Here is a 22,914-nt window from a genome sequence, read left to right on the forward strand (position 1 = left end):
CAAAAAGGGATAACAACAACAACAACAACACACACACAGACACTCGATGGTGTGTCTATGTGTGCGTTCGCTAGAAATTAGATAAAAACACCTACAAAGCGCTGAATATGCCGCAGTCGACAACTAAAGCGCGCCCCGAGCAAACCGAGACCGAAAAAAAAAATTGAGCTAGAAAAACAAAGAAAAACCGAAAGGAAAATTGATGAAAAATTTCAAGTGCTGGAACGTGGTGTACGTTGTGTTTACGTGTGTGTGCGTGTTGTCCTGTGTTAGCTGTTTTGTGGCCTTTACATTGTAAACTTGACCAGCGTTCGGCTTGTGGCAAGTTCAATGCACCAGCTGCAAATCGAATCGTGTTCGCGCGTGGCATTTGCATATTTCGAATGCATTAATCGGTGTAGATATAAGTGCTATTAACGGTTAATTAGCCGCTCTAATTGCTGGCCATTTGGCATTGACATGTTGATGGCTCCTCGGCCCGTGTCTCATTCTCCTTGCCTCTGACCAGCCCCATGGGACTCAATTCAATTTAGGTCACATGCCCAGAAAATTGACTTTGCCTTGAAGGCTTTTACAATTAATTCCTTAATTTGGTCATAAACACGCAGTTCTGAAGACAGCTAAGAGCGAAAACTGTGTCAATTGGTTTTCCAATTTTTTTACAATTTCATTTTATTTTCTTGTGTTTTTTTTTTTTTTTTTTTTTTTGCTCACGCAATGTCCATTTGAACACTTGGCGCTCAATTAGTCATTCAGAAAATATTCAATTGAAGCCGTTTGGCAATTGGCTGCAGTTGTTGGCTGAACTGAAAGTTCACAGCATTTGCTGCCACGTGCTAAGCAAACACTTACAACACCTGCCTCAGCTGCCCACTTGCTCCTGCCACGTACACAGGACCTTGAAGTCCTGCTCTACTTTTGATAGTAACGTGTTATTTCATTTGTTGTTTTTGTTTTCCTATTTTTCGAATTCGAATTATCGACCTGTATCTAATTGGTTTGTTTTCGTTGTCGTCGCCCGCAGGTGCGGCAATTGAATGTATGTACATGCGTTAGTTGCTTCATTAGTCGCCGCTGCCGGCAAAAGTATGCAACGGCTTTGGTCAGTCCTCAAGCTGCTGTCGTTGCACCCAATAGAATGCTATAAATTTTTAAACCAATGCTTCACTTGCATTAGAGATTGGACATAAATAGATAGAGAGAGAGAGAGAGAGAGAGAGAGAGAGAGAGAGAGAGAGAGAGAGAGAGAGAGTCATATGTCTAAACACATTTAAACAGCTTTGTACCCTGTGCTTTAACATTAATGTTTATGTTATATTTTTTTAAGATTTGGCTTATATCATCAGGGATTTTTTTCTTATTTATTATGATGAGGTGGAGAGTCTGTACATCAAATATTATACTCTTACAAGGCATGAAAAATGATAAACATTTCTTAAATTTGAAAGCAGATTCATTTTTTTAACTAGCAATTATCGCATGTAAGTCCTCCTGAGTACATCAGAAGGTTAGACTCTATGTAATATAATCTAACTGTGTTGTTAAGGTACTATACTTGCATTGTACAGATTCAGCGCTTAAAAACAATTATCGCACCATATATAGAATAGGGTTTAGTGATGACTGCGCTATAGAGTCATAAATAATTCCTTAAATTAAAAAATATAAAGTTTCATTTTTATACTATAAAAATATTATTATGTTAACTTGTCTAACTCAGAGCTTTAATTGTGTAAATTCTTAAAATAATTGATAGTAACTTGATTTAGAGTTGCTTTTGATTAGTTTTCTTTCCATCTGAATGCATATTAAATAAAAAAAAAAAACCTTTATACTGCTTTTCATCAACTAAAGAAATGTGAACAAGTCTTATATTTTAAAAGATTAAAAAAAATTTGTTTTTTGGGCTTATATATTCAAAATATAGATAATGAATATATACATTTTACTTAACATTTCTATTATATACTATAAAAAAATATACACATAAAGTTTGCCTAAACCTTACCTTAAAGAGTCTTAAAAGGGAAAATATATTAATTTTGAGAATGTCATACATTATTATTCTACATACTTGTATTAGTTTTATATATTTCATTTTGAGAATCATATATATTAGCTTTATATGTATATTTCACAAAACAAAATATAAATTGAGCAGGAATTTTATTGCACCCTGTATGAGGTATATATAATTTTATTCTTTGCAAAACTCAATTGAAAATATCAAAATGACTTAGATTACTTTTTTATAGCAGTAAAGAAAATACTCGAAATAATTGTTTTGAATGATTTATGTAGCAATGGCACCTACAAAGTTTGTAGTTCCTATATACCCACCTACATAGCTATCTATTGGCTTTAAAACTAGGCTGAGCATGTTTACATATGGTATCCGCCCCATACAAGTGTTCCGGCCATTCATATTTAATGCAATGGCACGCGATTCGCGCACTGCAGTTGGCCAAATGAACGACAACAGCCCGAGCTGAGCATTGGCAATTGTTGAGTGACCGCAACACACACACACACACATACACGCACACACATTCATGCTCAATGCGTATTGACCAACAGCTAAAACTAAGCGCCAGACGTCGTTGAACTTTCAAAGCCAACGGACGAACCAACGGACAACAAAATAAAATACTAGAATTAAAATTAAAATAATATATAATTTAATACAAATAAATTGTGCAAAGTTTGTGATCAACGAAAAATCAAAGAAAACCGGAAAAAGGAAAAGGAAACATGTATCGTTTGAATCGCGACTGGAGCAATGTGCAGAGTCGTGGACTTTAAGCGTTTTGCTGTTCAGAAATTTGCAACGATAACGGTAACGGTAACTGTTTGAAAGCATGCCACCAAAGCGTAGACGCAGATTTCATGGACTCTATTACCATTCATCGCCGCCAAAGGGTGAGTGCATTATGAAGTTATGAATAGCAGTGGGATATTGAGTGCCATTCGTATTCATTAGTTGTGCACAGCTAATTGAGCCAATTACGATTGATGTGTGTGCCAGCCAATTAAGTAACATATAAGGGAATTCCATAGAGAATGAGTGAAAGAGAGAGAGGGAGAGAGTGGGGGGAGAGAGTGGGCGCACGACATGCGTGACAAAGCGCAGACATGGCCAAAATTTGCATATTGCGTGAGTCCCCAATGGTGGCTCAACAAGTAAAGCTAGCCAGCAGGAGGCGTAGCAGGAGGCGCAGCAGGAGTTGATGGAGTTGTAGTTGGAGTAGTTGGAACAGCAACTGGCGACGACATTGAGTGGCAATCGCTAATGCGCCATTTCCGTGGCAATTGTTGCCCTTTTTCATTCCTTTTTTTTCGCTATTGTGTTTTATTGCCACACACACACACACAGACACAGAGCAACACTCGAATCTAATTTACATGTGTGTGCTAAATATATGGCCAGCGCTTACAAATGAACCAGTGGCAAGGCAATAAAGAACAATTCTTGCCAACTATTTACAGGTGTAGCTAATGAACAGGTTGCTTGAACAAGTGGCTATAGAGCAACTTGGTAGCGTGCCTATTCTATGTAGAGAAGTTGGCTGTGAAGTGGCCTGGTCTATCTACTTAGAGTCTGTCAAAAGCTGAGGTAACTGGCTAAATATAAATGCTGCTATAATGTTAAGGACGTATATCGCAAAGGTCTCTTCCGGGAAGGACTTGAGCTAGAGAGGGAGATGGAGTGTAAGAGAGAGAGAGAGAGAGAAGGAAGAAGATAGGGCGGGGACGGAGAGAGTAAGAGGAAGAGAAAGAGAAAGAGAAAGAGAAAGAGAAAGAGAAAGAGAAAGGGAGACAGATCGATAGAGAGAAAGCAATGTAGAGAGAGAGACGAGTGAGAGAGAGGGAGTGAGAGTGAGAGAGTTGGGGAGAGAGAGAAGCAGATACAAAGAGAGAGAAGCAGAGAGAGAGAGAGAGAGAGAGAGGGAGACGGATTGATAGAGAAATAACAATGTAGAGAGGTAGCAAAGTGAAGTGAAAGTGAGAGAGTGGAAGGCTGAGTCAGAAAGAATGAGAGAGAGAGAGAGAGAGAGAAAAAGAGAGAGAGAGAGAAAGAGAGCAATATAAAGAGAGATAGACTGATTTATGATATCATTATATATAATATATATGTCATATACAGAATATAGATAATTATTAAAAAGCAGGCTTAATATTTAGCCCTAATTGATTTGTGATTAACTGTTAAATTAATAATATGTTGGCAATCTATTTCCCTGGTGAGATTTATTTTCCGTTTGCTAGTCTAGGAATATTTCAGTTAAAGAGATAAAGAGTGAAAAACAAAAATGCATAAAAGGCAAAGACAGAAAGAGGTAGAAAGAGACAGAGATTTACTAATGAAATACAAAAAAAAAAAAAAAAAAAAAAAAAAAAAAAAAACTCTGGGGAGTGTGATGTAGTATATAGGCTTTAAAAAGTGATATAGTTTAATATAGAAGTACATTAGCTATAAGCTATAGTTATATATAAGTTATAGCTATATATTAGCTATAAAACACATTGGGCTTCCTTTTGCCGCCTGCAGGAACATTTCAAGCAAGCAGCTATCGCAAATCTATCCTGCAGCTGATACTCGTGTTTAGCCAAAACTGAAGACATCACAATTAGGCTACACTCAAACCGAGCTGTGAGCTTTCACTCGATGGGGGAGTCACTGCTGCCCGATGGAAGATAAGAAAGCGCTAAAAAAGCAACGATAGAGCCATAATAAAACTGCTAACACTCACAGTGCATATAAATAGTATACAAATATGTAGCGAACATATTTACCCAGTAATACACAGAAAAAAAGGCGAACGACAGGACGCAATTACCGCCCACCTTGGCCACCATGGCAAAAGGCACAACAAAAGCAAAAATAAAGTGGAGAAATGAAAAAAAAAGAAAAAAAAAAGAAATGAAAGAAAAATGAGAAATAACACATTGAGCTGTCCTAAATTCAACACCTTGCTTTGGTCAGCCATGTTAGTTGCCTGGCACACGCAATACGAAGCACAACTAACGGCTGCAGAGAGAAGTCCTTCAAGCAAATAATAGAGCTCATCAAGTAGGCAGGCAGTTCGTTCCGAAGGCCCTTTCATAATTAATCAAGCACAGCACAGCACCGGCACATATGTACATACAGACACAAAAAATCAAGCAAATATACATTTATTTCGATTTCTAAGCATTATTTTCAAGCAACGAAATCAAGAATATTTAACTATGTCTGATACCCTTGCAGTCATGCCAATGAATGGACAGGCGGCGGGCCAGAATGGACGCAAGCAGCGAAGCAATGACGGTGCGTATGAGTAATATTATTTGTTAAGTATTTTCGGTCGGGTCGGGTATTTCGAAACGGCCTATGGCCGAAGGCTCTCCGCCAGCTGCCAGTTTCCCAAATCACTGCTCAATATTTCAAGAGCCACACGCCTTGCATAGCAAATGCAACGACCTTCAAGGTGTCAACAAAGAAAAAAAGGAAGGAAAAAAAAAAGAAAAGAAAAAGTAAAAGTAAAGCTAAAGCTAAAGTAAATTCGAAAGTTGTTGAGACTTTAAGTTGAGCATTTGCTTGGCTTTTAATTTCGTTTTTACTTGCAAATTGCATGCAAACACGAATAGCCGAAAAAAAATATCAAAAAACTTGTGCTGAAATCGAAACCGGAAGAGCACGAGTCGAAGGGCAATGTGGGGGCGGCAACGGGCACGTTGGGCGTGTCTGGTACTATGCAAATTTTCGGTGTTAAATTAATTTTTGACTGCACTTGGATTTTCATTTATTTGTTTTCGGATAATAGATTTCTCGGTGAAGCTATCGACCATCCGCATCTGGATGCACGAAAAGGATATTGGCAAGCTGACGCGCATTTTGTGGGCGGGCCAGGGACAGCGCCTCTGTCAGCAGGCGAGCAACAATGGGCGTGTCAAGCGATTTTTAGCCGCCGTGCCGCACGTCATGGTAAGCCCCATTATTATCATTTGCAACTGACTTGTGCGCAGATAACGGTACAGCGCTTGCTATAGAATGCCACAAAGGATCTGCACCAGGCGGTGATCGATAACAATTTGGAGTCGCTGCAAATGCAGCTGGAGCCGCCGGTGCCGCCAGCTCTGGTCACGGCCAAGGATAGCAATGGCCTGAACGTTATACACAAGGCCGCTGGCCTGGGTCACACCAAGATGCTGGAATACCTAGTGGGACTCTGGCCAGAGGGCGCACACGAGGTCGATATCACGGGCAAGACGCCGTTGCATTGGGCCGCCAGTGCCAAGAATAATATGCGCTGCTATACGCTGCTCACACAGGCCGGCTGTGATGAGGAGGCGCAGGATTATGTGAGTAACGGACACCTACACATACATTCATAAACACATATACACACACTGAGGCTAATAGATGTACAAATTCAGTCATTTTCTAGTTCTATTTTTTTGTTTATCATCAACTTTCAGATGACTACAAAGTATTCATTTTGTTCTGATATTCCGTTGAACAGATTTTTACTGAGCAAGTTATTTGAATTGTTCGTTTTGTATATAAAAGAACAGTCAAAGTTCATGAACTAGTTTGGAAAACACTTTTAAAGTATCCCAAATGAATGAAATGAAGCGAGAGCACATTCATGAATAAGTTCCCTAGTTCATTTTTGCAACAGCACAAATGAAAGAGCTTAATAGTATTGTAGCTAGAGAGCTACTGAATTAAAGGCTTTATTAAGGGAAAGTTCTTTTGAATAAATCTGCTAATAGAAACAGTTCACTAGTTGTGGTTCGCTACATGATAAGTTCACTAGTTTATTTTTTTCTAGATTGCTAAAGCAGGACTTTTGTTTAGTTTAGTTTCTAGTTTAGTTTTTGGTTCATGTGCAGGCGCACTAGTTCATTCATTTGTTCATAAATTGCTAAACTAGTTCATTACTTGGTTCAACTGGTGAACTAGTTCTTCAATCAATCAGTGCAACATTCCCAGATCAGCAAATAGCTGAGGTCGTCTATTCTTTTGGGATTTTTCTTGAAGGTTTTGTTTTATACCTATAAAGCCCTCAATAATAATTCCATAAATGAGTCAATGAGCCAATGATTATGATGAAAGCCTAGTTCATAAAATATATAGTTGACTTATTGACTATCTCAAGTGCTTTACAACATTACGAACTGGGAGTTAACTCTCCATTTAACTAATGTTTCGACTCAATTTCTCAGAAAATGAAGACCCCCTCATACTATCGCCATAAGCCACACGAAATCGAGCGAGCTTTTCTGGTCTATGTGCCGGAGGCGCCGCGCATCTCCCCGGATAGCGTCACCGATTGGGAGGCGCTGAGCGATGATAACGATAGTAATGCTGGTGGTGACGCCAGTCGCAGCAGCAGCAAGCAGGTAAGTGCGAGGGAGATGAAAGGTTGGAGAGAGAGAGAGAGAGAGAGAGGGAGGGAGAGAGCTGAGGCTTTTGCTGCTTGGCTAATTGAAAAGCTTGTGGTCTCGTCCTCTACAGAAATTGTCCAGCAAGCCGGCAGCCATTGAGAACGGTCGTAAATCGTTGGACGACAGCGCTGAGAACACCTCCGAGCTGGACACGAATGATGGGTAAGTGGTTTGTTGGCAAACACCTTTGACATTGACTTGGCCTCTAGCATGGCCAGCTTTATGATACGCTGCGGGGGGCTGAGTTGGGGCTGGCTAAAGGCTTTTGCTACGTTTCGTATTTTATTTTCTGTTTTGGTTTTGGGCATGGCTTTTGAGAGTTTTTTGCATTTTGATCGAAATCGAAACAAAATCCACGCAGTACCAGCGCCATTGAGGATGATGAATTATCCAAGGCGGAGGCGGATGTGAATGGAGTTGCCGCAGCGGATGCCGATGCGGATGTCGATGCGAATATCAATGCGGATGTCGATGCAAATGCATCATCGCCGATCCCACAGCGTCGTCCGGAAACTCCGGCAGCTTTTGTCACCGGCAATGGCAACGACACAGCCGGCGACACCGAAAGCGAAGCTGAGGTAAGTCCCCTGAGGCTAGCCAGGCCCATGGCCTGAGTTCCATTCTTTTGGTTTTTGCTGTTTAGACGCTTTGCACCCTGCGCTTTTGCTGTACAGTTTAGTTCAGTAGTTCTCTTTGGGTCTATTAGCCGAGCGAACAGCTGCAGCTGCAGCTGCAATCGTTTGTCTTAGTTGCTGTCAAAGTAAGCTATTGTCGGCTAGGATGCGGCTTTCTTTTATGCCCCAGCCACACACACACACACACACATACATGCATAAAGAAACGTATTCACACACATAAATATACTCATACTGATATCCTGCTAACCTAATGAAGTCTGTAGGTGAAAAAAGTCTTTGGCCATCCTCTTGAAAGGAACTTCAGGTTTGTCTATTCGGGAAGTTACTTTTACGTTCCTTTTGGAAAGTCTATTTGACTCTGATGATTGTGCTTAAGAAAATGAAAATAAAAATAGATTTGCCTTTAAATGTTTGAGATATTAGCTTTTAAGTATGGCAACCTTATATACTGTATAAAAACTGTATAATTAATCAGAAATAGAGCAATAGTTATTGCATTTATTGAAGTTAAGGAATCAATTAGTTGTCCTTAAATAACCTAAGAGCTGCCTTTACCGTACCGTAACCAAGAAATTGTATAAGAAACACGCTCTCGCATTCCCTGTAAATACTCCTAATGCTCTATCGATTCTTTAACTATAATTATAATTTTGCTCAATACAATCAGAACTAAAAATATAATTTCGTATATAATCTCCAAGAAAAATCAGCCTTGCCTGAGACCATGAGCTTTGCGAGTAAAGGGAAAATATAAGAACTATTGTATAGTGTCGCATACTCGATAACGATACTTCATATGCATATCTTTAATATATTAGATCGTAAATTTAATAGCTTTCAGGTCTTTACCCAGAAGTCTTATATAAATAAATTCTTCTATGATAAGAACGCGATAAATTGGCGATAGAGGCACACATCGTAAACTGTATATAAAAACAAAGTACACAGCCACACAAACACAAAAAAAAAATAAATAAATAATAATAAAGAACACGCATATCAAGCGCTTTGTCAGCTCGACTGATCAATGTAGATATATATATATAAAAAAAAAAAAAAAAAAACAACTAGAAAGTGTTCACAAAGGAAAGCAATCAGTCGACAATTGTTTACTTTTACAGAATATTGCAGGAGCTGTAAGCGCTGACGGAGCTGAAGTTGAGGCCGAGGCAGCGGAGCCGGCGATGGAGGGCGATGAGGCAGAGACAAGTGTAGAACCGATTGAGAATGGAGTTATGGATGATGCTGTTGGGGCGGAGAGTGAGCAAAATGCAAACGAAAAGACTGAAGCGATTGTGAATGAGAACGAAGCGGAAATGGAAATTGAAACCGAAACGGAAGAGCAGCAGCAGCAGAAGCATGAAACGGAAACTGTAGAAGAAGTACACGAGGAGAAAGAGGAGGATAAAGAAGAGAAGGCAACTTCAGCTGCTGCTGCTGCTGAGGAGGAGGAAGTGGAGGAGGACGACGATGAGGTACAGATTGGCTTGCTTTAATTGCCAATTAATGTGCAGTCAGCAATTGTTTGAACGATTCGATGTTATTTGTGTGACGTTTGCTCAAAGCGTTTTGACCATTTCCTTTGTTGTTTTCAAATTGTGAACTGTACAAAAACAAAAACGAGAATTAGCTCAAATATATATGTATATGTATAACTTTACTCTATACAACAACAACAACAACAGCAACAGTAACAGCAACGTAGCCGCAACCGCAACAACAACAACAACAACAAAACACAACTATATCTATCTCTTGTCTATATACAATATACGAATGCTTAGTAAATGCTAAAATCGATTTCGTCTATTACCCCATATTGATATCTCTATCTAATCAATTGTATTTTGTAAACGTGTGTTAAATTTCTTATTCTAAATCTTAAACTTAATTAAACAAGCATAAAAATAATATCAAACTCTGCAATAAAGTAAACGCAACTCGTGTGTTTTTTGTTTATGTTTTGCACTCGAACTCAATTTCCGTCTTACTTGTTCCATATTCCATTTTCCATTTGTGTATGTCTCTCGCCCACATTCCGATTCACTTTCTCTCTCTCTCTCTCTCTCTCTCTTTCTCTGTTTGTTTGTTTGTAGATCTAATCAATGCAATGCGCATATCGATTTGACAAACGAAACCAAATCAGCAGCTGTTTGCCTGCAGATACACTTTCATTTTCCACATTTTCCCTATTTTCTTGTATACAACTAATAGAGAGGGGGGGCAGGAGTAGGCTCTATATACATCTATAAATAATCGTATGCTCCATGTGTGCTCTGGCATTTCACTTTCGCTTGGCATGTCCTTCTCCCTGACGTTCGCCTCTGGCTGTCAGGCAGCGATTCGAATGGCAACTGAGCATGCAATACGTCAAGAACAGTTGTAAACGTTAGATATTGCAGGCATACATATATATACATATATACTATATGTTCTTCATATACTAGTTATTCATATTCTGCAATTTATTACATTCAATTTGTTTTCTACACATTTGCGTGGGCGTTTTTGCAGCACAACAAATTTCTAATGACTCGAGATCGTATCTGTGCTTGGCTGCAATGTAATCAAGTTAATGCAGCGTATGCGCAATATTACGTATACGACGGGGAGTTGCAGTTGGCAGCTGGCAGGAGCAGCAGCAGCAGGATTAGCGGTAGTAGCAGCAGCAGGAGGCACCCATTCGCACCACTAACTAAACCACTCCACTCCTCACCCCTCACGCCACCCTCACCACTCCATTACGTTTGTCGTAGTTGTTCTTAGTCCTGTGTTTCGTATCCTTGTTGCGCACTCTTTAACTAATCCTTAGCTGTTTAGGCCATTTAAGCCAACCGAATAAATGCGCAAATTCTCTGCAGGATGTGGTAGCAGCCAAACCAGCTCGCGTCCAGGATGCCGAACAGCAACTGGTGCAGGATAACGATGGCGGCGATTCGCTCACATCGTCGCTGGCCATCGAGGGCTTCGTACAGGGCGCCGCCGAGGATTATACAGTTCAGTCTCAAACATCAGCAGCTTATGATGAAGTGGATGAAGTATAAGCGGCTAAACCTTTTTTCTATCTCCCATCAAAGTTTAACTGAATCACGCTCTCTCGCTCTATCATTTGCCCAATCTAAATTTCAACTTATTTTACTTTGATTTTCCTTTGACTTTCCTTTCGGCACCGACTCACCCGCTTTCACTAGGATGCACACCAGAACTATTGTCGCTCTTTCTCGCCGGCCGCAGCAAAGTTTAACTCGTGGTTTCTTCACAGGATGGCCGCTTGCAGCAGATCATCGAGTCGGGCGACATGGAGCAGCTGGCCGAGATAGTGCTGAATGGCGAGGGCGGACGGCTGCTGGGTCTCAAGTCCAAGGAGCCGGAAATTCAGGCCTTTCTCAACAACGTGCCCAGCTACATGGTCTGTACCAGGGCCGGCGATTGCCTTCGCCTTAGCCTTTGCTTTATTTATGTGCAATTGTCCACTAATTGCTGCACTTGCTCGACTTTTGCAGGAGAAAATCCATCGCGTGCACGATGCGGCACGTGACGGCAGTTTGTTGGCGCTGCAGCAGGCGCTGGATCGCCGGAAGTTTGCCATTGCTAAGGACGACATATCACCAAATGGCGCCACGCCGTTGCACGTTGCCGTCCTCTTTGGCCACAGCGGTAAGTGGAGAGTGGGAGAGAGAGAGAGAGAGAGAGACTGGGGGAACTTGGGTTTGGGTTGGCCTGGATTGAGTGGTGGCAAAACCCCCCCCCATTCAACGCTGCTTGTATCACAGTTTTGTTCTAAATCCCAACCAACCCTCAGATATCGTACGCTATTTGGCTTCACGCTTTCCGGAGACCATGGCAATTACGGATAATGACGGACGCACGCCGCTGCACTATGCGGCCACAATTAAGGACAACGGCCACTTCTACAATGTCCTCACGCAGCTGGGCGCCGATCCAAAAGCGCAGGACAAGGTATATACGTATATGTTATGTAGAACACTATTGCATAATTAGGAGCTAAAGGCATTACATAGAGCAACGTTACTTAATTTAAGCAGTTTTTAATGGTAGAAAATGGAGAATTGTTAGCGCTTGCAGCTAGAATAACCCTACACCGTTAATAGATGGATTTATGCTAGGTTAGTAGAGTCTTTCAGACAGACGCCTCAATGAGGTAGTTACCCTGTAATTGTGCTGTGAATAAACATATAGATATGTTTAATTACATATAAAATTAATTTAAGAAATATATACATTCTTCTTTGTGAGTGACTTATAAGAGTTGTACATAGCAGTTGAAATCATAGTTTACCTAATATACCTCTCTTTGCCTAGTAATTAGACACTGCTAATCAATTATCTAGGCTCTAGGAGGGTCAACCTCTAATGTATATGCAGTTACCACAATATAGATGACTTAGAACAAAATATACCGTAGAATCCGGTCATACGCCTCCGCTTATAGCATTCGTACGGTTATTGAGACGAAAATTCTGATTCAAACTTACAAGAGTAAATTTATATGGCTACAGCGTCATCCGAATATGAAGACAGTTCATTCTCGATTGAGTGTCGCTATAACTGGACATACTGTATATAAACATATATACAATTAAAATAGCTAATATACCCTTTTAGGATTTATTACTATATACTTGCTATAAAATTTGTGCCAAAATTCACAAACTCACCAATTTGTTTGTATTTTAAACAAATTTGTCTTTGTTTGGATCGTGTTTCAAAAGTTTAATAGTCAAGTCTTAGCTCATTTTCTAGCTGATTAAATTTAATTCATAGTTCAGTCCGATGACATTGTTAACAGAATATTATATTTAACCTAAACACAAAATAAAATTGAGTACCCTTAGCAGAATGAAATGCTCTGCTGCATTGCTTGTTAATTGACCTATCAACCCGGATTCACGTTTCATTACTATTTACTCCAACAGCTCAATGAAAGTCTCCTTAATAATAACCTTCCCAACTCATTTTCTATTCGGCTGGAAAGAACAACAGCTGCATTATCCTTCTACTCCTTTCTGTGGTTAGCATTGAAAAGGCTTAGCCATAGACTTGAAACTATAAATTTAGTTCCTGAAAATGGGTCAAGTTAAGGCCTATGTGACATTCATTTAGGTCGCAGTTAGCTGAAGAGCCTTGTCTTCGAGCCTGAATCAATATCGTTTATAAATAAGAGATTAACCACAAGGCTTACATATATTTAAAAATTCTACACGTACGCAGCTGGGCCATACGCCCGAGTTCTATGTGGATATGGAGAAGTCGAAAGATGTGCTCACCTACAGTGAGCTGCTGACCGTATTTGGGGCCGAGGAGCTGGAGAACCAGTTGCTCAGCGATCAAGGTAAACACTCAATTATCCACCATTTTTTTTTATTTGTTGCGCTTCATTTGTTTTTGCTTTGCTGTTTGGCTTTAGCATTGTTGTTGTTGTACGCATAATCAACATACACACACACGCACACATATACCAATACATGCACACACACATGCATAGCCACACACTTGACTAGTCATCAAAAGGCACTCGCAGTGAAAATAATTAAATACGTTTTTTTTTGTTTACTAACCGAAACTTCCGGACTTGATTGGCTGGCTCGTTGACTTTGCCCGTGCCAAGCATCGATTTTCAGTCATACACACACGCACACAGCTACACACCTGCTGACACACACACATACACACAAATACGCGTCCTTCGCTGGTTGCGCACTCACGTATTCATACCTCGTATACCTCGTATAGCTCGCATAGTTAGTCAACTTCTGGTGGCTAATACGCGCAGTTGGTCTCACAGTTAGCCACGGACAGTTCCTAACGCAACAAAATGGCGGCAGATCGAGAATTTTTCAATGAGATTATCAATAATATAGACGATATATTCGGTATGTAATTGATACTGACTGCTTTCAATTAAAGTAAATTTAAATGGTTTATAAAAAACAAAACACTTAATATTGTCTATAGGACAAGGCTATGGCTATGCTGTTTTAAGCTGATATATTTCCAACATTTTCTCGAAAGTTAACAGCAATTACATGGGCTTAACCAAAGTATCCAACTTTTTTTTTTTTTTCAAAAGAGCAGAAAGTTTCTCAATTCATTTCATATTATTTTATAGAGAAATAATGAGATAAAAAATTATAAAGCTCGGCGTATCATAAAACTAAAAAAAAGAGTAAACAATTACAAACCTAAACCAACAAAAAAAATTTTAAATAAATTAAAATTCTAACTGAAAAGAAATTTAAAATTAAAATATAAAAAACAATTAAAAATTAGATATAAATGAAATAAAAAATTAAAAATTAAAGTTTATCTAAAAAAATTTAGATAAATTTGTTCACAAAAAAATTATTATATACATAATTAAAAACTAAAATAAAAATAATAGTAAAATATTGTTGTAAAAACTAAAAAATAATGGGGAAAAAACATATAATCAAAATAAAGAAAATATAAGAAATAAGGGCAAAAAAAAAATTATAAACGTAATTATAAGAAATAAAAAATAATATAAAAATAAAAAAAATATATAAAATAATAAAAAAAAATATATATAAAAATAAAAAATAAAATAAATATAATTTACTTGTTTTATATTTAATATTTGAGCTCATTTAAAATGTGCGCTGTCTTTGTATTGTAATTTATGAAGAGTTAATTGCTTTCCAATTTAGAACAACAACACAAATAGAATTTCATATATAGCTGTCTATTTAAAGCTGTAGCCTTTTTAAGTATGCTGTCATATTTCGTAGTATTACCCAACCACAAACATGAATAATATATGCCCAACACACTCACATACATACACACAAGACCTCATCAATCACACTCTCGACTTGAACTACATATGCACCTGTTTGAGCACATGCGCCTATTTTTAGCACACACACAACACACACAACAAGTCTCTTGAGCTGCTCTGTGTTCGTTGCCGTGTCTCTCTGTCTGTCTCTGTGTGTGTGTTGGTATTACAACTAGCCCGCTGTGCTGTACTGATAATCATCAACAATTACACCCAACGCTGCCCAACAACAACAACAACAACAACAACAACAACTACTTGAACAACAACAACCAGTGCCCGATGATCTGCACAGCGCTCGTCGTGAGCTCCAGGATGGCGAAATTGCGCGAACTCTCGAACGTTGCTACAGCGTCATTACCGAGTCCGGGAAGCTGTTGAGCGCCTCGACCGTCTCGGCCTTGTCGCATCGCAAGCCCTTGAGTGCCTCCTCGCTGCAGCTGTCCGTGACGAGCTATTTGAGTCGGTTCCTCAAGCGGCCCGTCTACGAGAAGATAAAGCGCCGGCAAACGCGCCTGGATCACAATCTCTTCGATGTGCTGTGGCCGGCGATGCGCAAGACGTCGAAGCTGCGCCACCTGGAGGAGGACATCAATTGTGGCATTATAGCGCCCGATTTCGATGTGTTTGTGGTGTTTCAGGAGTTTCTGGTGCCGCTGCTCAAGGACATGCACTGCCTGAGCATCGATGCGGAATTCAAGCCGCATCCGCGACTCGCCTACTTTCCCATGGACAACGGCGAGCGTCTGAATACGGCCGCATTTGTCTACGACGACGAGTCGCAGCTGGTGACGCGTTGCATTGTGGAGGCATCACGGAATCTGGACCAACTGGAGCTGCCCCTCAATCTGACCATTGGCCAGATCGAGCAGGCCGAACGCCTCATGATGGGCCGCATATTTACGGCCAGCTTTGCCGAGGCCATTGGCGAAACGGAATCGGGCAGCTACTATACGCTGACAGAGCTCATGGAGCCGGACTCGGAGGTGGCCAAGCTGCTGGGCAGCCTGGGTCTAATGATACCCCTGCTCGATGACAAGGATCTGGTGCAGGCAGCCGAGTCGACGGCCTTCAATGGCGCACTGTGGCCCTATGGCCGCGGTGTCTACGTCAACTCCGCCCACAATATGGCGCTGTGGCTCAACTGTCAGGAGCATCTGCGCGTCATCTCGGCCAGCAGTGCCAAGGATCCGGCGGATATGGGCGCCGCCTACACCCGGGTGGGTCGCGCCGTCACCTATCTGGAGACACAGCTGCACTTCAAGGAGAGCTATCTGCTGGGCTATCTGCAGTCGCGGCCAGCCTATCTGGGCACTGGCCTCAAGATGACCACCATTGTGAAGCTGCCCAATCTGATGAAGGAGCTGGATAACTTGCGTCACCTGTGCTCCGTGCGCGGCCTGAGCATGGTGACCAATCGCCTGTCCAAGCTGACCGTGCGCTTGATCAACATGCAGAGCATGGGCGTTGTGGAGTATGTCCTGTTCCAGGACTATTGCACCGCCGTCACCAACATCCTGTCGCTGGAGAAGGACATGTCGCTGACGAACTCCAAGCATATTGCCACCATGCTGGTGAAGATCTTCAAGCGCAAAAAGAATAGCATTATCGATCGAAACTAATCAAAGAAACCAACCGCAAAAGAAACCAAATGAAAAGCACAATTCATACATTAATCAAATTCAATTTGTATTGTAAATACAACCGAGCACAGCAAAGTAAAACTACTCAAATTGTAATATATATATATAGATAAACATATATACAGCTACTCGATCGATACATAGAGCTTACAAGCAAACAAACAAAATAAAATAAATCGTTTTAATTAAATACCAAAAACCACATCCTCAGCTTCGGCCGCAACGTCGCACGCAAAAAGTTTTCATGAGATACACGTACGTACCTATTGCTCCTGCTACACCCCGCCGCTAATCCCGATCCTAATTAGCAATGTGTACCGTTCTTTGATATGATTTGCCACACTTATCAGTTACAATGTAGTTATTTGACTCGACTCTCGCTTTGTATATATATATAAATAGTTATATATATATATATATTTTATATATTTTATATATTTAGTGTACTTAGATGTTATCCTGATCCTCGGCTGTGTCTTATAAAGCTTCTCTGCATTCGCAGGTCAGTCGCAGCCCGTTACCTTTCAGGCCAATCCCATCTTCAAGACGGAACAGGGCAAATATCTGGCAGACAGTAAGTGAAGCATCATCATCATCATCATCCGCTCAGCTCCAATAATCAAGTTTCGTTTGTCAGCTCTCGCCGATCCATTGATCAAGGCCCTGACCGAGATTGCCAACAAACGTCCGAAAGATCCGGTTGCCTATTTAACCAGCTACTTGCAGCAATTTATGGGTCAGCGCAAGGCCATCACCGAGGTCGTTGTCCACTCGGGCAATAGCAAGATCAGCAGCAATTCCACGGCTCGGGCTAACTCAATGTCCAAGCTCAATGGCAGTCGAACGGGCAAGAGCCAGGCGGATATCATTGAGCTGGATGCCGGTTCGCTGGCCGAGGACCAGGAGGAGAATGATGAGGATGCTGCCCTGGCTGTGCAGCACCTGGAGGAACGCGACGAGCATGGCCAGAGCATGTTGCACTTTGCCTGCGCCCGCTCGCATCGTCGCGGTGCTCTGTACACTCTGATCGAGGAGTCACGCATCGATATCACCTACAGGGATGAGCTGTATCGCACGGCCAGGGATGTGGCGCTGCAGGCGAATCAGCCAAATAACGCCACGGAAATCGATCGATATGTGCTCGCCCAGGCAGTGCTGGGTGGGCTTATTAACACTGATTGCTCCTCGAATTCCCTAAATTCATTCCATGCCATTTGCAGGTGAAGTGGAACCCTTTGAGCAGCTGGCGCTGCAGGGCTACGATCATATACTCGATGTGGAGGATGAAAATGGCAAGTCGATTTTAGATGTGGCCACAGAGCATCAGCACGAGGCACTTTTCACCTTCCTAAGCAATTTACGTATGCTGGAGGAGACACGCGAGGAACTGCATCAAATGATACGCGACAAGAATATGGAAAGGCTCAAAGAGCTAACCGCCGTGCCCAATGTCAAGTGGCTGATTAAGACGAAAAATTATTACGGTATGTGGGAGAGTGATAAGGAGAGAGAATGAGTGGTGGAGAGAGAGGGGGAGAGTGTATGAATTCCAATCTAGTCTAATCCGTTCTTTCTCTAGGTCGCACTGCTCTGCACATAGCCGTGCTGAAGGAGTCGGAGGACATGGTACAGCATCTGGTACAGCTTTGCCCAGAGGCACTCAAAGTTACAGATAATGTGAGTTGGATGTTAAGTCTGATCAATCTTTCATTTATAGCTCTGCTTATCTTTTCCTTTCCATCTCTATCTCATCTGCCCTCTCCTTCTCCCTCTCTCTCCCTCTCTCTCTTTCTCTCCCTCAGCTGGAGCGCACCGTCTTGCATTATGCATTGGGCACCAATTTCTGTGAGAGTGTCAGTCGCATCCTTATACAAAATGGCGCCAAGCGCACGGCGAAGGATCTCAAGGGTAGACAGCCGAGCTACTACTTTATCAACAAGGCGGACATCCTGCGTCTGCAGGAGGAGGAGGAGGAAAGTCGCTGAGCAATATTTATGATGTATAGAAACTCAACCAGCTCTAAGCTCTGTTCTAGTTCAATAAAAATGAAAATCGTTTAGCAATGATCGAACTTAATTGTAACTCATTTCGTACGTCACACAGTCTGCGCATGATATGTGCCCAAGTGGCCCATTGAGATAAGCCTGAAGATTTGCTTAAGCTGCCTTGAGCAGCCACGCGATCCCCCCATTCATGACTGTCAAGTGCTGAGCGTTGGCCAACGTCATTGAGGAATTGTTACATGCTGAGATAAGACTACGACCAAATCCCTGGCCTTGCTGTGATTCCCATGCGCTGGGCTTATCGATTTTAGGGTTGAGCCAGAATAAAAATGATTTTTTGATTTAAAAACCAGCTGGCCATATATTAAATAAAGAATTTAAATATGCAATTATTGAGAGAGTGCGCTAAAGCTGTTAAACGAATTTTATTACTCATTCACGAAATTCAAATGAGTATATTAATTTTGCTTGGTTGTTTGTCCGTCTATATGATGAGTCTATTAGGGGCGTGGCAAATCGGAAATTGCTATTGAAGGCGTGAAAAATATGGCCTATAATTCTATGGACATTCCAAATTTAACTACCCAATAAAATTATTTATGTATATTTACATATACATTGATGAGTTCGCAAATCGGAAAATGGAGCTGGCAGCATTTCGAATGAGTACACTGCAGTCGGTAGTGCGCGTTTAAAACGTTATTAAGTGTTGATTATATAACTCTTTGTTGTTGTTAATTTTGATGTGCCAGCTGAAAAGTAAGAACGCTTTAAGAAAAGTTGACATAAAGTTGACTAAAGTTGACTTTTATTAAATCCTTAAATTTTAAGGATTCGAATGATATATATATTTAAATAATATTAGTAAAATATTTTGCATTTATTATATGGTATTGACCAAGATTTTTGTAAATGAATTCTATATACACTTTAATAGTATATAGTAAATATTTTTATAGGGTATTAAAAAATCACTGAAGTCAACTCAAAGATCTTTTGAGCCTGCGCACATTTCAGCTGAGTCTTCAGCCTGTCTAGTCGTGAGCATTATCTAAGCAAATAAATTGAGTGTGTGTGTGTGTGTGTGTGTGTGTGCGGCTGTCTGTGTGAGTGAATGCATAAATTTTTGTTTGATTTGCTGTCAATGGCCTATCAGACCATGTGAAAAATCACTGATACCAACTATCAAAAATTTCGTGTGTAACCGACTGTGCGAAAGTGTGGGCGTGTGTGTGTGTGTAAGTTGTGTGCGCTGATTTCAAACTAATGCAAAAGTATGAAGCATTAACGTGCAGCTGGTTAGGTGTAAAGCCAACAGAAAACAATTGAGAGTTTGAGTTGCTTCTCGAAGCTGAACGAGCGCGGTTCTCCAACTAAAGTCGAGCGATGACAACGGAAGTGAACAAGGGTAATGAAAAGTCTGGAAAATTGTGATCAATTTTGGAATGTGTATCAGAAGTTGTCTCTTGATAAACTCAATCTGCTGTATGGCTAAGATATACAATAGTTAAAAATATATATTCAAATAGTTCTGGACATAGTTCCACAAGTGGTAATTTGCAAAACATATGCCGCAGACTTGTTTGAGTGCAAAAATATTGAAGTATTGAAGCAAATGACTAACAGAATTAGAGTTTTGTTAACTACAGAAATGAGTTATTTATAGAAAATCCATCTAATACTTTAATATATATTAAATCTAGAATTTATATATATTTAAATTAGAATTTTGTTTGCTAAAATAAAGAGTTATTTATAAGGGATCAATATAAGATTTATATATAATCAAGAATTTATATATATTAAAAATTGCATTTTTAGTAATAAAAATGAGTTATTTATATTAATGTAAGATATATATTAAATATATATAAATATATTTCAAATCTCTCTTTCTTTTCCTCTCTCTCTCTCTCTCTCTCTCTCTCTCTCTCTCTCCGTGCCTGCTCTTAGGTCCCATGCTGGGTCAGCGTCATGTGCAGACATTTTTGCTTTTTCTCTCGATCGTCGTCAACTACATAGCCAAGTTCAATGCTGGCGTTGCTGTTGTGGCCATGACCAATGCGGAGACCACGAATCCCAATTTTCCAGTGAGTACATGTGAATAGAATTCAAGTCGAGCTGAACTGAATTAAGAATTCGAATAGGAATACAATTGGAATGAGATGGAGCGTTCGTTTATCCTGTCCAGTTTCTTTTGGGGCTATATTCTGACCCAGTTTCTGGGCGGCTGGCTGTGTCGCCACTATGGCGCACGCTGGACCATGTTCGTGTCCACGTTCGGCTCGGCTATGCTGGTGCTGCTGGTGCCCTTCTTTGTGCCCTGGGGCGGCTGGCAGGCATACTGCGCCATCCGTGGCTGCATGGGCCTGTTTCAGGGTCTGTTGTTTCCCTGCTTGCATGCCCATCTGGCCAACTGGTGCCCGGCCACGGAGCGCAATCGGCTGGGCGCCTTGGCCAACATGGGCCTGGATTGCGGCACACTGCTGGCCATGTATGTCAGCGGACAGGTGGCCGCCTCCAGCCTGGGCTGGCCCGGCATCTTCTACATCTCGTGCGGCGTGGGCGTGGTCTGGTGCGTTGCATGGCTGATCTTTGGCGCCGATACGCCTAGGCAGTCGAAACTGATCAGCAAAGCGGAGCTGAACTACATTGAATCATCGATCATCGATGCGAGCAGCAAGCAGGAGGAGATCAAGGCATCGCATGAAATACCCGTGCCCTGGAAGGCGATTCTAACCTCGTTGCCCTTCTGGGCACTCTTCTTGGTGCGCTGCACCCAATCGTGGGGCTACTCGACGCTACAGGCCGAGATTCCTGCCTACATGAATGGCGTGCTCCTGCTGGAGATGAAGAGCAATGCTTTATTCTCGGCGCTGCCCTATTTGGCCTCGTGGATCATGGCCTTAATCTACTTGATTCTTTCCGATATTCTGCTGACGCGAGGCACTCTCACAATTACGGGCATACGTAAGACCTTCAGCTCACTGGCCTCCTGGCTGCCCGCCATTAGCTTGATTGGCCTGAGCTTCTTGGACAGCAATCAGAAGACCTTGGCCATTGTTCTGATGACCGTCAGTGTGGGCATCAATGCCGGCTCTACAATCGGCAGTTGTCTCAATACCATCGATCTGTCGCCCAATCATGCCGGCATCCTGATGGGCATTGTTAACACTGGCGCCAATGCTGTGCCCATTCTGACGCCACTGCTGGTGGGAATGATAGTTAAGAATCAGGTAAGTCTCAAGAAATTTCACTAATATATCCTATGATATACTAAATCAATCTTCAATATTTCAGCACGATCGCGTCCAATGGCAGTGGGTATTCATTATATCTGCTATCGTATTCTTCTTTGGCAATCTGTTCTACATTATCTTTGGGCGCATGGTGAACCAGCCCTGGAATGCCGCTGACTTTCTAGATCATCAAAAGCAACCGCTCAGCCAGGAGGAGGGACGAGCAGCCAAAGTCAAATCCAAAGCCTTGGAAGCACATAATGCTGCCGTGACTCGATCTACGTAGGCCAACGTAGTGATAGCAGGAAATATGAAGTAGCAGCGCTAATAGAACATAGTAGTATCAATTAAGAACCACTCACGGCTGGGTCGTAGATAAACAGCAAACTCTAGTTAATAAATATATATGTATTTAGAGACTCAACAAATAATTTCTAATACCTCTTATCTGAATTCACTGAATGACTGCGTACTACTAGCTAATCTTCTTTTCCATTATGTTCTAAAGCAATCGATTTCAATTATATATATAATTGAATTTGATTTGAATGTGACTTTGATAGATTTTGAACTTGCAGTGAGTGGTAGGAATAGAAATTTATAAATATTTTTGAGAATCTAGTAACATAACCCTTGATGAAGTGACAAAAATATTAATATATCTGGTTTTAAATAATTGAGTCACAGTTATACAGCCACAGAATACAATAGAATTACTTAATTATAATAAGCTTAAAAAAGCAAACACAAGAAAGCTAACAGAAAAAGATTATTTAATATTGTTGGAAATAGGAATACTTAAGATGAAATAAAAAAGTCAGTAGCTTATCAATAAAAGACTATTAAATAAACAACATAAAAAAGGACAATAAAAAAACATGTAAGAAAGCTCTAGTCGAGACTAAACTAACTTGAGACATCAATGCCAAAGACTGCATATTATGAAGCTTGTGTAAGCCCTGACATAAAGCATTTTAAATCTATAAGTCCAACAATCTATCAACAAGCTATCAGTTTAGCAACTAATCAATTATCGATAACTATTTATCGATTTCGATAACTATGACAGGAGCTGAATGGTATGAAACCCGAAGGACGGTATACTCATTAAGCTTTCAGATCGTGATTATATTGAAATCA

The 22,914-nt window shown here is 40.9% G+C and overlaps 4 protein-coding genes across 9 annotated transcripts; all 4 read left to right on the forward strand.

Annotated features, from left to right (window-relative positions):
* The first annotated feature begins 2,746 nt into the window (after positions 1–2,746).
* LOC6579266 (serine-aspartate repeat-containing protein I) lies at positions 2,747–9,724 on the forward strand. Of its 5 annotated transcripts, none has more exons than XM_044010803.1 (8): positions 2,750–2,919; positions 5,249–5,308; positions 5,805–5,965; positions 6,031–6,342; positions 7,210–7,386; positions 7,502–7,593; positions 7,793–8,009; positions 9,201–9,397. In XM_044010803.1, exons 1-8 carry the CDS (start codon positions 2,859–2,861, stop codon positions 9,207–9,209), a joined length of 1,089 nt encoding a protein of 362 aa, XP_043866738.1. In that variant the 5' UTR covers positions 2,750–2,858; the 3' UTR covers positions 9,210–9,397. The 5 variants fall into 5 exon arrangements, with proteins under 5 accessions (XP_043866739.1, XP_032585948.1, XP_043866738.1 ...); XM_015163562.3 differs by having other exon boundaries at positions 2,755–2,919; positions 9,191–9,724; XM_044010804.1 differs by lacking the exon at positions 7,793–8,009 and having other exon boundaries at positions 2,747–2,919; positions 9,201–9,313.
* Positions 9,725–10,598: 874 nt separating this feature from the next.
* LOC122756703 lies at positions 10,599–13,879 on the forward strand. The gene is made up of 7 exons (XM_044010560.1): positions 10,599–10,640; positions 10,931–11,107; positions 11,332–11,478; positions 11,573–11,726; positions 11,872–12,029; positions 13,302–13,422; positions 13,824–13,879. The coding sequence occupies exons 1-7, from the start codon at positions 10,599–10,601 to the stop codon at positions 13,877–13,879; spliced, it is 855 nt and encodes a 284-aa protein (XP_043866495.1).
* Positions 13,566–18,600, forward strand: LOC122756695 (arginine kinase). Of its 2 annotated transcripts, XM_032730056.2 has the most exons (6): positions 13,855–13,963; positions 17,035–17,106; positions 17,170–17,691; positions 17,753–18,016; positions 18,112–18,209; positions 18,335–18,600. In XM_032730056.2, the coding sequence occupies exons 1-6, from the start codon at positions 13,906–13,908 to the stop codon at positions 18,515–18,517; spliced, it is 1,197 nt and encodes a 398-aa protein (XP_032585947.1). In that variant the 5' UTR covers positions 13,855–13,905; the 3' UTR covers positions 18,518–18,600. The 2 variants fall into 2 exon arrangements, with proteins under 2 accessions (XP_032585946.1, XP_032585947.1); XM_032730055.2 differs by lacking the exons at positions 17,753–18,016; positions 18,112–18,209; positions 18,335–18,600 and adding an exon at positions 15,166–16,787 and having other exon boundaries at positions 13,566–13,963; positions 17,170–17,189.
* Positions 18,601–19,842: 1,242 nt separating this feature from the next.
* LOC6579269 (putative inorganic phosphate cotransporter) lies at positions 19,843–22,477 on the forward strand. The gene is made up of 4 exons (XM_002005129.4): positions 19,843–19,943; positions 20,489–20,625; positions 20,683–21,771; positions 21,836–22,477. The coding sequence occupies exons 1-4, from the start codon at positions 19,922–19,924 to the stop codon at positions 22,058–22,060; spliced, it is 1,473 nt and encodes a 490-aa protein (XP_002005165.2). The 5' UTR covers positions 19,843–19,921; the 3' UTR covers positions 22,061–22,477.
* Positions 22,478–22,914: the final 437 nt, after the last annotated feature.

The sequence above is a fragment of the Drosophila mojavensis genome, unplaced genomic scaffold (genome assembly GCF_018153725.1).
Source record: "Drosophila mojavensis isolate 15081-1352.22 unplaced genomic scaffold, ASM1815372v1 contig_80, whole genome shotgun sequence".
NCBI classification, from domain to species: Eukaryota; Metazoa; Arthropoda; class Insecta; order Diptera; family Drosophilidae; genus Drosophila; species Drosophila mojavensis.

What these genes read in the sequence shown, in the direction of transcription:
- LOC6579266 (XM_015163562.3), top strand. Translation starts at nt 2,859, where the DNA reads ATGCCACCAAAGCGTAGACGCAGATTTCATGGACTCTATTACCATTCA. An exon ending in CAAGCAGCGAAGCAATGACG is followed by an intron (nt 5,309 to 5,804) that starts GTGCGTATGAGT and finishes TTCGGATAATAG; the next exon opens with ATTTCTCGGTGAAGCTATCG. An exon ending in GTCGCAGCAGCAGCAAGCAG is followed by an intron (nt 7,387 to 7,501) that starts GTAAGTGCGAGG and finishes CGTCCTCTACAG; the next exon opens with AAATTGTCCAGCAAGCCGGC.
- LOC6579269 (XM_002005129.4), top strand. Translation starts at nt 19,922, where the DNA reads ATGACAACGGAAGTGAACAAGG. An exon ending in GACAACGGAAGTGAACAAGG is followed by an intron (nt 19,944 to 20,488) that starts GTAATGAAAAGT and finishes GCCTGCTCTTAG; the next exon opens with GTCCCATGCTGGGTCAGCGT. An exon ending in GAATGATAGTTAAGAATCAG is followed by an intron (nt 21,772 to 21,835) that starts GTAAGTCTCAAG and finishes TCAATATTTCAG; the next exon opens with CACGATCGCGTCCAATGGCA.
- LOC122756703 (XM_044010560.1), top strand. Translation starts at nt 10,599, where the DNA reads ATGACTCGAGATCGTATCTGTGCTTGGCTGCAATGTAATCAA. An exon ending in ACAACGTGCCCAGCTACATG is followed by an intron (nt 11,479 to 11,572) that starts GTCTGTACCAGG and finishes CGACTTTTGCAG; the next exon opens with GAGAAAATCCATCGCGTGCA. An exon ending in CGTCCTCTTTGGCCACAGCG is followed by an intron (nt 11,727 to 11,871) that starts GTAAGTGGAGAG and finishes ACCAACCCTCAG; the next exon opens with ATATCGTACGCTATTTGGCT.
- LOC122756695 (XM_032730055.2), top strand. Translation starts at nt 13,906, where the DNA reads ATGGCGGCAGATCGAGAATTTTTCAATGAGATTATCAATAATATAGAC. An exon ending in TAATATAGACGATATATTCG is followed by an intron (nt 13,964 to 15,165) that starts GTATGTAATTGA and finishes AACAACAACCAG; the next exon opens with TGCCCGATGATCTGCACAGC.